The 19,113-nt window shown below is 41.5% G+C and overlaps 1 protein-coding gene across 1 annotated transcript in view; it reads left to right on the top strand.

Moving 5' to 3' along the window:
• itga9 (integrin, alpha 9) overlaps window positions 1-19,113 on the top strand; it is a 570,745-nt gene that overhangs the window by 31,910 nt on the left and 519,722 nt on the right. The window contains exon 4 of the mRNA XM_041190128.1: window positions 15,832-15,955. Within this exon, the coding sequence (XP_041046062.1) occupies window positions 15,832-15,955 (124 nt within the window). The remainder of the gene's footprint in view (window positions 1-15,831; window positions 15,956-19,113) is intronic.

Here is a 19,113-nt window from a genome sequence, read left to right as displayed (position 1 = left end):
TTGGTCAGCCAATTGTTGGGATGTACAGCCAATGTAGCTGGCATTGCATTGGCATTGAAATTCACACACGATGTTACTCAATTGTGACTAGGTAGAATGTCTTTTTGGACTGACTGTAGTGGAAAATACCACTCACAGCACCGCTGCATAGTAGTGTGAAACAGCTTGCTGAACCTGTTGTTCAAATTTTTGAGATACTTTGTCTAGACTGGGCAATGCATGCAGTTGAGCTTATTTATAATGACACCATGTAGGCCCAAATAGCCATGTACCCCTCTAGGTCCAGCACTCACTAACATTTTTTGTCAGTTTCCACAGGAAACAAATATTTGATTGAATGAGCCTATCATGTAATCTTTCTGATATACAAAAGATGCATTCGCGATCTTTGAGTCTGCCTGCCACACAATTGAGCAACTTCCTGTGTGAATTACAGTGGAGGTGCAATGCCAAGTACATAGGTCATAGGTCCAAACGATTGGCTTATCAACTCAAACAACGTGTTCCTCCGGCTGTTTGTAATAGGTAGGGTACAACCATACTCAACCAGCCCGCATTTTCTAAACCCAAAATAAAACATCTATTATTAGATGGGATTCCATGATTGGGCATCGCTTGCTGAACAATTTTGAGTGCTTTAATAGCTACACCACCAACCAATTTCAGATAATTAGTCAAGCTCATTACAAGGCTCATTTACGCTCACTCGAAGCGGCATACATTCTCTGCAAACAAAAGGAGTTATGTTCAAGTCTTGCACCTTTTTTTGTATTACCTGGAAGACTGGGGAACATAGAGTTCCCAGTTGTTTACTGCATGGCAATGCCTCAGCCAATCAGAGCTGACTTACCCACCAATCAGCGCCCTTTTCCCTTGTAGTATAAATGTTATGACTGCTTTAAATTCGGCATTCTTGCATTTGTCCTGATGAGTGCAAGGTGGAAGGCGTCGACAACCTGTCTCTCTTTTCAGCAATATCTATTCTTATTTCAGAATCATAATGGCAGGGCTCATCGATGTTGCTCTTTGGAAAATGAGATTTCCATTGTTTCTTTCTGACCTCCTTGTGGTTGTATATTATTCACAGTGCCGAACAGTCCTCCAAACATAGTCACAAGAGGTATATGGAGATGTACATAGATATATAAGAATGAGAAAAGGCCATTCAGCTTAGAACATAAGAATGTAAGAAATAAGAGCAGGAGTAGGCTATTCAGCCTTTCAAGCCTGCTCCAGTTTTCAGTGAGATCATGGCTGATCTTCCACTTCAACACCATTTTCCTGCACCAACCCCATATCCCTTATGAAGATGGTAAGAAGATTCCTGCTCTGAAACCATAGGAAATTATGGGAGTATTTGAGTGATAGTCTCTAGGTTAGAGACTCGAGCACAAAGTGTAGGCTGACATTCTGGTACTGTATTAAGGAGTGCTACACTATTGGAGATGCTGCCTTTTGGATGGGATGTTAGATTGAGGCCTAGTTTGCCCCTTCAGTTGGATATATGGCACTTTTTGAAAATTAGCAGGAAAATTTTTTCCTGGTGTTCTGGCTAATATTTATCCGTCAGCCAATAACTAAAAATGGATTATCTGGACATTGTCACTTTGCTGGGCGGAGTCACCCAAGATTTGTACTAAGTGCGGTGGCCGCGATGGCAGGTTTTCATGCCGTATCGTCCCAAACCCGCTGCATTACTTATGCGTTCCCAGGAAACATGCCATTTCCATGGTGGGCAGGCTTTCATTCACCCGCCACACCATCACCTTGCCGCTTCATCACGCTGGGTGCCAATTTCAAAGTTCAGCCAAGTGCATCCCTTTGTGTTTCCAGCCCATGACTACTGCAGGGAAGATGTCCACGAAAGAGAAAAAGACTTCAGGTTTAATGACGCATCACTGGAATGCCATTTGGATGCCATGGAGGCCCGCCGTGATGTCCTTTACTCCTGCTCTGGCCACAGGACAGGCAGTGGCATCACCAATCCAGCATGGCAGGTGGTGGTAGCGGTGGTCAGTGTCATTGCTGCACAGAAGAGGTTGGCCATCCAGTGCAGATAGAAGATGAATGATCTCATCTGTGCAGCCAGGGTATGGCAACCATCTCATCACTCTAAACTCACACACACTCAAGCCCATCCCACATTCACTGGCATCTCACTCACTGCCAGCTTAAAGGACATCACCACCCATTCTCGCACATATATCCTCACATGTCCATCTGGCCTTATCTCCTCTAGAGATTGCCTCCTCAGCCCTCACCATCTTGAGGTCACTTGGACAGAGAAACATGTGCCCTGATATGCACGCTGGGTTACCCTCCTTCCCCAGTACAGCTCTCGTCCTACAGCTTCCCTTTATTAAACTTGGTTATCTGTAGTGACAAGGGTCTGACTGAGTCTTCATCCAATTAGTCAGCAAGCTGCCAAACAATTATAGTTGGTTTTGAGGTTTATGCTGTAAATTGCCTGCGGGTCTTTTTAATAAAAGTAGTTTTCACTTTTAGTGGCAGCTATGGCTAAGTTGGCAGCAATCTTTCCTCTGAGTGAGTAGGTTCATACCCCACTCCAAGACATGAGCACAAAAATCTGAGTGGACATTCTGATGCAATATTCAGGGAGTGCTGCACTGTCAGTTGCCGCATTTCCCAAATTACCGCAGTGACTACACTCCAAATGTATTTCATTTGCTGTAAAGTGCTTTAAGGAATCCTGAATTCATGAAAAGTACTGTATAAATGCAAGTCTTTTTACCATTAAATATAACGATGTAGTTCAATAAAAATAGAGGGAAATCTCAAAAATAATCAGGAACTTAAATGTGCTTATGAAGGACCTATTTTCTTCAGAAAATTCTGATTTTGTCTTCATGTGTTTAAATGTTCTTGACTAGAAAATTGGTTTTGTTGTAGACTGTTGAATGCCTTTACTTTGAGAGAAGGGATTGGAAAATGCTGAACTTACACATTTGGGCTACTTGTGTAAACCACCGTTTAAAGGGGCAATGTGTATATAAAAAAGTATTTGTTGTCTCTAGTTTGGGCAGTAGGGTTGGGGGCATGGTGGTTGGGGAAACTATTCCATGCCATAGCAGAATGGTTCTTTTTAATGCACCACATGCTGCCAATCAAACAAAAAGAAGTTTATCAAATACTTTTTGATGAAGACAATGCCCTTTAAGTACTTTGCACTCTTGGTGGTAAAACTTACCCAGTGAATGTTGGCCCGTTGGGAAGTTACGTTTCTCATGTCAGGAAAGGGTGAATGAGAGAAGGTAAATGATCAGAGAGATGAGCAGATGCAGAATTATGAGATATCAGCCATCTCAAGAGTGCTTTTTTCTAAATGATTGATAGTCTAAGGTATAGTTTATTTACACTTGCTGTTTCCAGTTGCAGCAGTCTGCAGCGATACATTAAAAGGTTTGAATTTCAATCATTTATTACCAGCGTGAGTGCTTAGCTTAATTAGAATGGCAAAGCATTGGTCTGGTTTTAACTGGTTTATTGTTAACAATGGATGGCTCCATGACAGGCAGTAACATAAGGGGAGGGGGAAGAGTAAGAACAGCAGGATATAGCAAAATTGAGAGAGAATGGGAGGAAGACAAGAGAGCACTCTGGAAGAGTGAAAGAAGCTTTCTGTGGTTGGGAAGAAGGGACTTAGGATGTGCACATGAAGCACTAGTGCAACAATCTCTCAAAAACCTGAGGTAAATCACTGTTAAATGCACAGTTTGGATACAGTAGGTACTCTTCGTGGTCTTTTTAATAAGTTTGAAAGTCTTGGCAGAAGGCCTGTTGTAAATTGCTTTGGCCATTACCCATCTGGTCCAATCTACACTGAACTTTTAATCAGTGAGAGCAATATTAATCAATTTGAAACAATTCCTATCGTGAGAACCCAGCCTAGGTAGTTCAATCAGCTTTCAGAACTGCTTGGTTGATGCTCTCTCTCATACTTGCTCTTGTACACATCACATGCTTTCTCTTTCCTCTCTGTTTCTTCATATATTATATCCAGGCATATTTAATATTTTGATTTTGAGATATTTTTCTATGTTGAAGAAACTATATAAAAGGTGCTTGTTGTAGTAAAACTAGTGGCAGTAGGGAAACTAAATGTAATACTGATGGTAGTAAAATTGCAGTTATGGTGTTAGTAATAGATTTACCAATAATAGTAAAGGTAATGTGTGCCATAGTTACACAATCTAGGAAATGCTGTAAATTCAAAACTGATGGTTGACTACTGCTGAGTTGTTGCAGATGACTACTGCTGAGTTGTTGCAGATGAATACTGCTGAGTTGTTACATTATCAAGATATCCAAACTTAACACCTCATACAGACCTTGGTTAGATATTTCAGATTCATTGCCTAAAGTATGAAGAGAGCCATTTTGATTTATGGTACAAGCATGAATGTTATGGGCAATTTTGTGAGACAGGGCTCCAGATGTGTAGCCTGACTACAGTGATTGTGGAATCAGTCTCTTTGTCATTGTCCTATCTTCAGCGTACGCTCCAGCCTTGTGCAGAATCACAGTGCAGAAGGAGGCCACTCAGCCCATCGTGTCTGCACCAGCTCTCTAATTGAGTATTATGATTTAGTGCCATTTTCCTGCCTTTTCCCCATACCCTTGCACATTGTTTCTATTCAAATAATCATCTAATGCCCTCTTGAATGTCTCGATTGAAACAGCCTCCACCACACTTTCAGGCAGTGCATTTCAGACTCGAACCACATGGGGTGCAGAACCTTGAAAAGTTCCCCTATATTTATAATATGAACTGATTTTCTACAGACAACTTACCTGAATTGCCCTTCTTAATATCAGTTTGGCCAACAGGAAGAGACTGCCTCCTGATTAAAGGCTAAACATACAAATACTTTTGAAATAGACAGGATGCCATTCATCTGTCTTTATTTAGTTTGGTGTAAACAATTGTTGAAATGAAATAAACTTTAAATCATTTACTTGTAAACAAAGTTGCAAAAAGGAAGCAACCCCACTCTGATTAAAGCTTGATTCAAGGTCTTTCCTGATCTTTGCAGTTAAAAATGACACACTTTGCTCTTTTAATGCTGTTTAATATAAATTTTCACTTTCATTTTACTCTCACTATTGGCAATCATGACATTCCTGTCCTTTGGAATTCTCTGTGGCGTTTGCTTCATCTACTTCCTTGCACCCTCCTATTTCCTGTCCTTTTGTGAGTTATTCAGGAATTACTTTAAAGAACGGGTGTACAGGAAGTTGTTTGAATACGGTAATTCAGGGGTAAAAACTGATGTTCTAAGCCACTAGAGTTGCATTTGCAACTTATGATGAATATGTTAGTGTCTCATGAGCATCTTGTATAGCCATGTGTGAGCTCTCTCTGTCTCTGTTTGTGACTCTGTTGCTACCTCTCTATCTTCATGATAGGCCTGCCTTCACTCTCTCAGCACCTCACATTTAGGATAAGGAGATCTACTGAGCAATCATGTGTCTGATAACAGATCAGATTACTGGCAGCAAGCCCCAGTGGAATAAAAAGCAGATGATCAAAGTGAGCAGGGGTAGTGCAACTGGCTGCAGCTATTCAGCTGGGAGTTGGAGACATTTCCAGTGTTGGTGGCAGTTCATAAAGAGAACCAAGAGGCTGATCCTTAGTCTAAGGCATGAGATATACTGAAGAAGTTTGGGCTATTTAGCCTCAAAATGATAAAGCTGGGAGATGACCTTCTAGACATTTGAGATAGTACATTATGATAAAATCTGGAGTAAGAAAATCTGGAGTATTACTTCAAATGAAATTGTGAGCATAGGCCAAGGAAATACAGGTTAAAAGTGTTGTAAGGCACATTTAGGTCTGGATATGAAGCTCAAAGTCCTAAATTACTCTGATTTTGCTGTTTCTGTTAGAATTTAGAGTGCCCAAATTGTTGGGCTGGGTCATTTGCATGATCTAAATATATCTTTGGCCTAGCCCCATGTATCCCTTGTGGTGGAAAACTGAAATAAGTCTGCAGTGGCATCTGTATTCCTATGAGGTTGGACTGGCTGTTGTCTTTGAGGCCTTCTGCATATTGTTGGAAATCAAAGGTAGTATCTTGAAAGTGAGCATTTTGTGAGATTGCCCTCTTTGGTGCCTTCTCTGTTGGCGAAGTGTAAATAAAGTTAGTTCAATAACAGCTGCCTGCAGTTGACCATGTGTTAGTTTTGCTCAGTGCAATACACAAGGGAAAACTAATGATGAGGCTGGGCTGGAATTCTTTTTTTACATTTCACTTGAGAAATTAAGGAATGAAGAACATCGTGACACATTTTTGGAACTTCTCAAGTTGATTTTGAGGAAACTTGAGCAATTTGCATAATTGCTTTGTGTGCGCACATCATATTCAGGTGCAGATCAGTGAGTCAGCATGGTACATAATTGAAAAATGGCACCGAAGGCATATTTGTGGACAACAGTGGTAATTCAACCCTAACAAAGAGGACATATGTAATTATGAAGGAAGGTTACACATTTGGTTGAAAGTGAATAAAATAGATGAGGATAGAGTAAATGATGGGGCTAGATGTTTTTGAGGTGGTGTCTAACCAGTGTTGCCTGCAAGGCTCCAGCACTAAGGCCTATTCTGAAATTGATGAGATTCAGGACTCATATTATGGTGTAACCGAGAATGAGGTTGCACTGACCACTGCATTCTGTGAAAAGAAGCAGTTGCAAAGTGAGACTGTTGCAGATTACAATCTTGAATTAAAGAAGCTCTCTTGTAACTGTGGGTATGGCACAAACTTAGAAATTGACCTTTGAGACAAGCTCATAGGAGGCCCAAAGAACAATAAAATCAAGGCTAGGCTTTTGAGCAAAGGCAATAAACTGATGGCCTGTGGTGAGGCCATAGCCACAGGAATGCAGAAGGAGATAGTTGCAAATTGCAAGGGAGTTCTTTTCCTGAAAAGGCAGCGGAGGTGCCCCGAATTTTAACAAGATCCAGGCCATGGCGGCCAAGTTCACAATCTGAGTCAGAAATTTAGATGCTACCATTGCCATGGTAGCCACCAACCATCTAAATGCTCCCATTTCTAGTCAAAGTGCTATGCCTGTGTGAAAGTCAGTCTTATTCAAACGACATGCAGGAGTAGAGGAAACAGTAATGCACCAGCTTGTGGCAAAGCTCTAGGTTGCAGCCATGTGCCAGGTCAAGGTCGTAGTAGATCAAAAGTTAGCTCAGGAGTTTTGAAATCCTTGAATGCTGAGATAGTGGAAATAAAGGTTGATGTTATCTAACAGCAAGATCAAGAGTTGCACTCAGAGAGCAAGAAAAACAGCACATGGAAGATGAGAGTCATAGGGCTGAGGATATAATTCAAGCAGCCACATAAAAATTAAATTTGGAGATTGACAACTTACTTTCATTGTTGATAAAGCTGTAGCCATGTCTGTTATCTTGGAAAGAGAGTACAAGGAGACTCTAAGTCTCATTCCCTTACGCAAAACTGATGTGAAACTGACTAGTTATTCCAACAACAGCATTCCAGTGCTAGGTCAAGTTAATGTTAGGGCGGAATATGATAATACATCCTATTGCTTGCCATTAGTAGTAGGAGGAAACAAAGTCTCCCGATGGGAAGGAATTGACTTAAGAAGATATGATTAAACTAGCTGAGCTATTTGCAATAGGGATCAGTAAGAATCATTGAGAAAGTGCTAAGAGAGCACAAAATGGGCTTTGAATATGAAGGATGAAATGATAAAATTAAGCATTTCAAGGCTGAAGTCAAGATAAAGGACAATGTACAACTGACATTTTGCAAGACTAGACTAGTGCTTTACGCATACTTAGAAGCATTAAGTAAACAGATGAATAGATTAGGAAGAACAGGGGCAATTAAGGAAGTGAAGAGCAGGAATAGGGCACACCCATTGTGGCAGATGGGTTTGTTGGGATTTTTGGAGAATATAAGCAAACGGCAAGTAATGTGATTGAGAATGATATTTACCCACTACCTACCAGTGAGGATTAATTTTCCAGTTTAGCCAATTGAAAGGTATTTAGTAAAATAGATTTGTCAAATGCATAATTGCAGTTAGAATTAACTGACAAGAGCAGGCAACTGCTTAACATTCATAAAACGAGGGATTGTACCAGTAAGAAAGGTTGCCATAGTCTACTGCTCCCACAGTGTTCCAGAGTATCATGGATCAGGTACTAAGTGGGATGAAATGTGTGTGCTGCTTCTTAGATGACATTCTCACTGGCAGTAAGACAGAGAAAAAGCACTTTGTAAGGTTGAATAAAGTCCGAGATCAACTTTAAAAGTATGGCATCAAAGCAAAAAAGCACAGGTTATGCTTCATGGTATCAAGTGTAACATACTCTGGTCACCAAATAGATGGTGAAGGCATCCACCCAACGCAGGAGAAGGTTGAGGGGATTTTGAAAGCAAAGAAGAACTTAGAACATTCAAAGGGATTGTTGTGTATTCTCAGTTCATCCCTGATTTAGCCAATATAGTTGCTCCACTGTAACAACTGCTCAAAGATGGAGTAGATTGGGAGTGTTCTGTGGAGTGTTAGAATGCATTTGAAGAAGTGAAGAAAGTACTAATTAGTGATGCTGTTTTGACCCACTATGATCCCAAGAAAAAATTGGTTTTATTGTGTGATGCCTCACCACGGGGGGGCGGTTAGATGTGGTGTTATCTCACCTAGTCGAAGACATTGTGGAGAAGCCTGTAGCATGTGCTTCATGTACTTTAACAAAGTCAGAGCAAAATATTCAAGCTGAGAAAGAGGCATGAGCAATCCTATTCTGTTACGGTGTTACTAAGTTCCACAAATACTTGTTTGGTAGGAAGTTCACTTTGTTAACTGACCACCAAGCCCTTTGGGTACATTTGATTCATAGAAGGGAAGCTTTTGAGATGGACATTGATTTTGGCGGCCCATCAGTATGAGATTAAATATCATGATGCAGAAAATCATACAAATGCAGATGTTCTTTCTAGATTTTCTGTGAAGATTGATCAATTTCTATCCCTGAGCTACTTGTGAATTGCTTGATGTTCACAAATGACAGTGTCTACCAGAGAAATTAGTGAAGAAACTTGGAAGGACATGGTGCTTAACAAAGTGCTTATTTATGTCATGAATAGCTGGCCTAATGAGTGTGAGGATGAGAAATTACAGGAGCATTTTGCATATAGAAGTGAACTGAGTTCAATGCTGTCTGCTATGGGGTTTAAGATCATTATTCTGCCAAAAAAAGAGAACTTGTTAGAGGAGCTACATTAAGAGCATAGAGGGATAGCCTGGATGAAAACGGTACAATTGAGAAGTTATCTTTGTATCCAAAGGTAGGTGAAGAGTTAGTGAAAAGTTGTGGTGTGTCTCAGAATGAGAAATGATCCAACCAAGGTTCCTTTCATTCCATGGTCAAACATGAGAAAACTGTGGGAATGAGTATATGTTAATTTATTTGAACTGGAAGAGAAAAGTACCTTGTTTTGGCCAATAGCTACATCAAAGTAAGAGAAAAGCAAGACAAAGATGATGAGTCTTGACACAACAGGCATGAAACTTAGACAGTTCAATGCTGATTAGAAGATCAAGGTGAAAAATCACTGAAGTGATAAGGAGAAGCAAGTGATTGGAGGTGTTATTAAGAGACTAAATACATATACATATCTAGTGAAGATTAGAGAGCAACTCCTTTAGTGTCATGTAGATCATTTGCTTGATAGAGGACATCTGACAAAGGGAGAGCAGGAGAAACCCCCTATAGTAGAAATTCCTTCTGCACCCCAAAGGGAAAGTCAGGAAGAAATTGAAAGTCAAACTGAAAATTTGCTGTTATTACAGAATCTACAGCAAAGTGAGTTAGACTCTTTGATTAAGACAAATCAATCAAAGAAGCAGTCCCAACTATAAAGTGGAGTTGCTAGTGAAGTCAAAGTTCAGATTTGACAGTCAGAGAGGTTGATAGAGCAAAGTCAAGCCAATGGAAATTGAAAGAGATACTCAAGACAGAACCAGATAGGTTAATTGAAAAGATGAAGGAAGAAAGAAGAAAAAAAATGTTCTTTTCATTATTTCTTGCTAAATGATGATATTTTTGTTCAGGAGATATTTTTGTTAACTGGTGTTAAGGAGAAGAAACGTTTTTACATGAAGATTACTCTAAAAGTATCGGTCACATATGTTTCGGTTGTGATTGCAGTAAAAACAAGTATGTAACCCAAACTGTTAAAATTTCAGTATCATTGATTTAGTCATAATGTATTCTGAGAACTTCATGTACCATGTTACATTTTAATGTACAAGTTTTTTAAATAGGAAGGGAAGGGTGTGTAGTATATGGCAAAATCTGTGCATTTTGTTGTGTTGGAGAAGCGTAAATAAAGCTCAGAGATAAAAACAAAAAAACTGTGGATGCTGGAAATCCAAAACAAAAACAGAATTACCTGGAAAAATCCTAGTTCTGTTAAAGGGTCATGAGCACTCGAAACATCAACTCTTTTCTTCGCCGCCGATGCTGCCAGACCTGCTGAGTTTTTCCAGGTAATTCTGTTTTTGTTTTGTAAATAAAGCTAGTTCAATAACGACTGCCTGCAGTTGAGCATGTTAGCTTTACTCAGTGCAACACACAATACCACATTTTTTATAATAGCAGGCCAGGACCATTTCTAGGTCCCAGCCCTGCACGGGTCAAAAGTGCACTGAAGGGGAATCTTATGGCCAATTAAGAGGCCGCATCCATGTTCACCACCCAATTAAAGACAGCATGTGGATTCCGGTGGCCAGAGACCCAATAGGAGTGCCCACAGCATTTGAATAGAAGGCCCACTAAGAGAGGTGGGCTTTGCTGAGGCATCTGGGGAGGAGTGAATGCATCTCAAAATAGAGATGCTCCCTGTTACTTGCTTAAATTTTAAAAATAAGGAAGGACCACACCTCTTTAAGGTGTGGAGGAGAAATCTCTCCAGGGGAAGTGTTATAGCCAAGGCTGCAGCCTTTTTTATTCCTATTGCTCATTCATATGTTTCGATCGTATGTTTCAATCAAGTCACCTCTTACTGTTCTAAATGCCAGAGGATACAAGCCTAACCTGTCCACCTTTCCTCATAAGACCCATTTCAGGTATTAAACTGTGGAAAAACTGTTTCTGGTCCTCAACTTATCTTGTGACAGGTGTGAGGGCGAATCTGTTCTGATGATGCCACTTTCAAAAACAGTTCCTCTGACATGGCTTCCTTCTTCCTTAACCGAGGTTTTCCACCCATGGTGGTTGACAGCGCCCTCAACCGTGTCCGGCCCATCTCCCGTGCATCCGCCCTCACACCTTCCTCTCCCTCCCAGAAACATGATAGGATCCTCCTTGTCCATACTTATCACCCCACCAGCCTCCGCAATCAAAGGATCATCCTCTGTCATTTCCGCCAACTCCAGCATGATGCCACCACCAAACACATCTTCCCTTCACCCCCCTCAGCAGCATTCCGTAGGGATCATTCCCTCCACTCTTTCCTCCACCCCCACCCCCTTTCCGATTCCTTCCCCACCCCCCCCCTTTTTTCCAATAATTTATACAGATTTTTCTTTTCCCACCTATTTCCATTATTTTTAAATGTATTTCCATCCATTGTTTTATCTCTACATTTTAGCCTTTTTTGATTCTTTCACCCCACCCCACCCCCACTAGGGCTATCTGTACCTTGCTTGTCCTGCTCTACTCTTAATTAGCACATTCCTTAGATAATATCACCACCGTCAACACCTCTTTGTCCTTTTGTTCTGTGACATCTTTTGGTTATCTCCAACTATTACTGGCCCTTTATCCAACTCTACGTGTCCCACCCCACCTTAAACCAGCTTATATTTCATCTCTGTTCTATTTTTACTTAGTTCTGTTGAAGGGTCACTCGGACTCGAAACGTTAACTTTGTTCCTCTCCGCAGATGCTGCCAGACCTGCTGAGTTTTTCCAGGTATTTTTGTTTTTGCCTCAAATTAATATCTCGGACTGGATTTTCATGCCTCCATCCATGTTAGAGCAGAGGCAGGTGGGACTTAAAAATGACGGGTGGGCCCCAGTTTCACGATAACACTCCATTTCCAGCATGTGGGATTTTTAAAGGCGCAGAATAAGGGTGCGGGTAACAAGCCCGGATGCAGCAATACTGCCCTTGCCTATGCTATTTCAGGGTTAGGCCTTATAGAACACCCTGCCATTTCCATGGAGTTGGGCAAGTTTTCGTAGGAGATTTGGTTCACAGCACCTCAGAGAAATCCTGAACCGTGGCGGAAGCCTGGTCTGGAGTCAGGAACCTTTTGACTGGTAAGTTCAAAAGGTGTTGACAGCATCACATGTCATAATGTAATGGTTTATGATAAGACAAGTGTTTTTCATACAGTAATTAATGATAGAGCTTTGTTCAGAAAAGTTGTGACCATTAAATTGACTAGAATTCTGAACATGTTCAAATGCATTAGAGTACTTTATTCAATGTGTTCTTCTGCATTCAACAGTATTGAGATTCAGATTTTAAAGTGTCAGATTTCCCATGTGATTTAATCTTTTCTTTGATTGACTATCCAGCTACCTGTTGAGCAGTTTAATGTATTCAGCTCCATATGCTTTGTTGACATAGCTATGCAATGGAATCCCATTATGAATGCTTGGCTGAGTTCTAAATGGATTAAACTCAGCAGGGCTGTCGACACATCTGCCAAGGGGACTGTGCCCATTGTTTTAATTGACAGTTTTATAAGCAGTTAATAGGATTACGTTTTTTTAAGAGGTTTTTAAATGGCTGTTTATTTTGTCAGTTTCATGAGCACCTCAATGACTTCCAATGTTATTAGAGAGCTCACGACTTCTGTGCATAGTGGATACTGGGTGAGTGGGCATGGGGGATATGGAGAGGTCAGCGAGGGGTTATGAAGGGGTATGAGGGTGGGATGTTAGGGCTAGGATGAGTAACACTCATGTGCAGAGTTGGGTTGTTGCACTGGTGACTGGAGGTGGGCCTTTTAACCTGCCTGCCTAAGCATCTGTCCGCCTCTGTCCCTGTCTTAGGCTTGTGGTGGTCCCAACTCCAGCCCATCCTTATAACCCCATGATGAAAATAGTGCGGGCAGGCACTGCTGGACGGGAGGCGGCATCATGACATCAGGAAATGCCCGACTTGCAATTCACGACTCAAAGATGAAAATCCAGGCATACATTGTAAACTACAGTGTTTACATCAGCCTATAAGTGCACCATCTCTTGGATCTGTTTACATACAGAATTCCCATTATAATTCATTTTCAGTGATAAATGTTGACATCAAAATTGTCACCAAAGCTCGAGGCATCATGAAACTAAAAACAGAAAGTGCTGGCAGCATCTGAGGAGAGAGAAACAGAATTAAAGTTTCAAATCCAATATGCCTCTTCTTTGGACAAGAAGAGAGGTAGAAATATGATATGTTTTATGCTGTTGAAAGGGGGGGGTGGTGGTGGAGGGTCAGGTGGAGCAAAAAGGAAGGTTAGGGACAGGTTAGAAGGTGGGAGTGCTTAAATGCAAGGTGTCATGGAATAAAAGGCAAAGGTAATGGTAGTAGTAAAGGAACAAAGCATTGGTCCAGAGTAGGTGCCAATTATTATTGGCTATCCCTCATTAGTGAGGATAGTTGTCTTCTATGAGTCTGAAAATGACTGATGAGGCCGATTCGGGATCTGCAGACTTTATGGCACATAGGGCATTTGTTGTCATGTGGGATGTCTGGTTGTGTGTTATCAGTTCAGGACATCGCGAGGCTTTTATGTCGCCCTCTCTTTTCCTCTTCATTTTGTTGTCATTGGGTCTCAAATTGCTAGGATCCTTCCCACAGACATTGCTGCCATCTGGTTTGGTTCAAGGTGATGATCTCCCAGGAGTTGATGTCAATGTTGCATTTCTCATAAGATAAAAGCAAAATACTGTGGATGCTGGAAATCTGAAATAAAAACAGAAAATCCTATAAAAACTCAGCAAGCTGACAGCATCTGTGGAGAGAGAAATGGAGTTAATATTTCGAGGCTGTATAACCCTTCTTCAGAGTCCTGAAGAAGAGTCATATGGACTAGAAACGTTAACTCTATTTCTCTCTCCACAGATGCTGCCAGACCCACTGAGTTTTTCCAGCATTTTCTATTTTTATTGCTTTTCTTCTTAGTAGCCTTCAGCACATCCTAAAACTGCTTCTTCTGTCCTCCTCTGGTGCGTCTGCCCTGACTCAGCTGGGAGAAGATGACTTGTTTTGGGAGCTTGATATCTGACATTTGAACTGTGATTAACCCAACGAAGCTGATGGCAGATGATCATAGCCTCGATGTTTGTGGTACCTGCTTGAGAGGATACTGATGTTGGTAGTCTGTCCTCGGACTTAATATGTAAGATCTTCTGCAGGCAACATTGATGGTATGACTCCAGCACTTTGAGGTGCCCCCTATATGTTGTCCATTTTGCAGGCCGGTACAGTAAGGAAAGGATCACGACCACTTGCTAAACCATGAGCTTGGTTTCAGTTTTGATGTTGCGATGCTCAAACACTCGCTTCTTCAGGTAGCCAATTCTTTGGGGATAAGACCACCTCAACCTTAGTCATTGAGCTCCAATACGCTGATGAGGTTCTAATAGCGGAATAAAGGTTAGTGCCGTCTGACAGCAAAACACAAGACTAAGATACAGACTAGCAGACAGGGGGAAAATATACAAAATGGAGGACAGAGTTCATGGGCTAAAGTCAATGTTGAGTCCAGAAGGCTGTAAAATGCCTAACTGGAAGATGAAGTGTTGTTCCCACAGGCTTGCATTTGACTTCAGTGGAACATTGCAACATAAAATTAATTTTATGGGCAGGGAATTTCATATGGAATACATACAATTTTTAAATAAAATATGCATTTTGTTTTTAATTACTAATAATCATTTTATCCTTTTGTTCGCATTTATCTTGATTTACATTTTCTAAGGCCTTGAATAAACTGGTTAAACAGGAGGCTGCTAGTCCAAACAGTTATGGAGGTTACGAATACTGACGGGATGTGGTTTGTATAGACCTCCAGATAAGTGTAGCTGCATGTGCTGCAGATTTTCTGACAAAAATCATAAATATTAGAACAGAAGAAGTTCATACACTTAACAAAATGGATGTTGGTCTCCCTACTTTGTTTGTACTTTACAGTTCCTGGCAGAGAATTTTGCTGAGAATTTCCACAAGAAGCACTCCTAATCAGCTACTGTAACTTCACCAGGGGATCATTGGAAATTCCAGATAGATTCATGAATGGAATCACTGCTGAAATTACGCTGGCTGATCAGGAGAACACTCAAAGAAATTTCTGGTGCATCAGTACGTGCTGAGAGCATATACTGGGAATCTGGGCCTGGAAGTCAGCAAGTTGCAAATAAATGTATGAAGCTTAGTGCTGGAAGCTCTAATTTGTAAAATCAAACCTATTTTTTGCCCTGAGACTAGTTAACTTGCTTGTGTCTTTGCTCATGGATAGATGATTTTTTAAGAAATATGTATATCTACACAGGATAGCAATGGCCTGCAGTGAAGCTCTCAATTCACGGCACAGCAACAAGTAGGGATCAAAGTATCCAATTACACTGACATGAAACATAGCAAAATTGAATGAGGTATATTGAAATGGCAATTCACAATGGCAATTGTTGACCAAAAAAGAGTGACCAGAAATTGTGAGAGCAGGAGGAAGATTTTGGTACAGGAAGTGCACATACTATGCATTCTTTTTTCTCAAAATATATAGAGCACATAGTTACTTTTGCATGTCACTTGATTGTAGGCATGTGCACATCGTTGGAAGAATATACACTATGAGTCAGAACATATCCTACCCCATGGAGCCTGCTACATCATTCCACCTAATTTATCCAGAAGAACTAAAGAACTCCTCCCCTGCTACCAAGGTAAAGTACTTGCTGTAATTATTGGTAAAGGAGAGACTAACCAATCTAGACCTTGGTTTTAGAAAAATTGGCATGTTTTGCAGCAATTTTCCACATACAGTTCTTAGTCACCAGTGGCAGAGAGGCCTGGGAGCAGGTAGCTTCTCTCACCTTTCAGCTGGGTGTGGGCTGTGGGAGGGAATGGTGACTACTGATTTTTAACTGTCTAATCCAGGTTTCAAAAGATGGAGTTAAATCCCATTGTTTGAGGATTGTAATTTCCAGGTGCCTGTTTCATATATCTGGGATCAAAACCAGTTGCTATGCACTTGAACAATCTTTCAATCTGAAAATGGACTGAATTGCTCTGAAAATCTCTCATAATCATTGATGCTATAAAAGATTATACGAAACAAATATACACATTTTTTGTAACATCATGCCTTGACAGTAAATATCTGCATTGATAATATCATATGATAAAATGTCTGCTCTGGGTTACATTGAACTAGTACCAGTACATGTACAGGAACCCCCTCTGTCTCCAACCTGTGATACCACATCCCTGGACCTGGACAACACAATCTTAAGTGCAGATATATTTTTATTCATTGGGCTTGGAGGTTTGGAAAATGTATTTTATAGTGCTGTTAGTGGTTATATCCTTAACTAGAATACCCAAGGTCTGTTATTGGCAACTAGAGATTTATGCAAATTAATGGGAGCAGAGATTTAAACTTCAAAAGTGGACCCCAGGCTCCATGAATGTGGCCAATGAGGACGAAAGCTTGACAACTTCAGTTTGTTAAACATGATCATGATTGTAGACATTTCAATGGAATGCACATCACTTTTCAGATCAAAACCATTTCTAAAGCTACTTAACAGAATGGATCCCACTTTAAAGAGGGAGTCCACCTGGTTTATTTAAGAAATACCCCGGTTAAAATTAGTTCATATTGGTTAAACTGTCAGTGACATTGAGTTGCTAAGCCTGATGGCATGAGGGAACTGTCTTAACCTTCAAACAGCTGGATTAAAGGTTTTATTGACCTACTTGGTAACAATTGAATTGTTCTATCTGACTATCTTGGGCTGACCCAAAAATGGAAAATGCTGGAAAAACCCAGCAGATCTAACAGCACCTGTGGAGAGAGAAACAGAGTTAACGTTTCGAGTCTGTGTGACCCTTCTTCAGAGCTTGGGCTGACTGTTGGGGTGGTTTTGAACCAGACATTCTGGTTTTTGGACATGACTGACTAGCAGGTATACTGACTGAAAATCAGATAGGAAAGGCTACCATGATTATGAATAACAGCCTGCAGTACATTTCCAGATTGGGAAAATTTAAATTGCTTTGTTCAGGTCAGCTACAATGCCTTAATGTTTGGTCAGCATGCCTGTTAATCAGAGAACACTCCAGAATAGCAACAAAGTTAAGCCAGAGTGTCCAACCTATACCTATGTGTGACATATGCACCCTTTCCCCAGTCTCTGACAGACGATTCTTGAAGACCTGGCAACTTAATCCGATAAACACTTATATTTCCTATCCCCTAACTTGTCCTGTTTGAATTTTGTGGGCTTTACGTTATTGGTAGATTTACCCTAATTCAGAACACCAAAACTTGTCAGTAACTTGAAATGTAAGGAGGCTGCATTGAAACTTAATTTGTACCCCTGATGCTCCATGCTACATATTGTGTGGCACTTGAAGAAAATGTTTTCAAACTCCTGTGTTAAGTGCAACTACCTTTCTGCTTTCTGTTTCTATGGAGCCAAGTGGCTTTTCCAGTGTATTTTCTTCTATTGGGTTTTACAGCCAATGCGCTTTCACACAGCTGCCAATTGTAATATTTCTCATCACAAAACCCTGTAGGGGGAGGCCAAAGTGGTGTTGACATTTACTGAATCCACCAGCATTTCAACTTTGATCTCCATGTGAGACTTCAAGGGCAGAATTTTTAGGTTGGTGTGTGGGCCCGTGTCCAACCCGCTTGAGTGTAAAATAACATGTGATGACATCAGGCAAGCGTCCCAATGTCATCCCACGCTCGCGGGATATTTCAGTCGGCGCACACACGCAAAAGTTGGATGTGCGCCCACCAACAATTAAGAAGACAATTAAAGTTCCAATTGTCCCCAATTTTTCGTGGTCAGTCCAACCTTGCGGTTGGCGGATGGGTGAATCTGCCAGGTGGACTTTGCATTTTCTATGAAACCTTCATCCAAGGGTGGGATGAATTTTCCGTTATTAAATTAAAAAAAGTAAAAATGTATGGACAAGAATTGTCATCAGGTATATGCTCAGGTGACTGATTCTGATGCGTGGACATTTTTTTCCGGATTCCAAAATCTTTGTTTAATTGCTTTGAAGTCTTCAGCTCCCTGAGGCAACTCTCTGCCTTCAGGGAGATTTAATTCAGTGCTCGTCCATGCCTACGTCAGTGCCCGCAACACCCCCCACCCCTCCCCCGGCAGCGCTGAGCATTTCGGTGCATGCTTCACACTGGTTGGCTGTTAATTGGCCAACCAGCATGAATTCGCAGTGGAGGGCCGATTGTGGTCGATGGCCCATTCTCCGTCTGCTCCCGGGCCCACCGATCATGCCTGCACGCTGACTAAAAGTCCTGCCCCAAGGGTTCCGGGAATTCTGAGAGGTGCAAAACCCAGACACCATGGTCAGGATTTTACATAGAAAGCAGAGAATTTGCCACCATGGCTGAAAGAGGGGTTGGGGTGTGGTGGGGGAGGTTGATCCCACTTCGACAGGCAGCGGGGCTTAGGGCCACATTTTGCCAGCGGCAACCAATTTAGAACAGCCAGTTAAAGATGGCAGCCACCCTCAAGAGCTGCCAGCCAAACAAACAGCCAGCAGCTTAGCCGCAGTGATGGTGTGTGCCCTCAAGGTCAAATTAGTGTGGTCTGGGGGCAGCGGGGGCAGTCAGGCAGGCTGCTGAGAGAGGGAGTGGGGGCACTGAGAGCAGTTGCCGTTGTTGCCATTGGGCGACCATTGCTGTCGGGTGGGCTCTCTTCATGACCAAAGAGCGTATGAAAAGGAAGGAACTTTCTTCCTACCCTGGAGTCTGCCAGGGGACCACCAGTTTCACTGAATGGCCTACCCACTGGATGGAGGGTTCCCAGCCACCGGTAAAATGCCAACGGGGGCAGGAAGAAGC

The sequence above is a fragment of the Carcharodon carcharias genome, chromosome 6 (assembly GCF_017639515.1).
Source record: "Carcharodon carcharias isolate sCarCar2 chromosome 6, sCarCar2.pri, whole genome shotgun sequence".
Lineage (NCBI taxonomy): Eukaryota > Metazoa > Chordata > Chondrichthyes > Lamniformes > Lamnidae > Carcharodon > Carcharodon carcharias.
The sequence above is the reverse complement of the archived record's forward strand: the minus strand, read 5'-3'. Positions and strand labels throughout refer to the sequence as shown.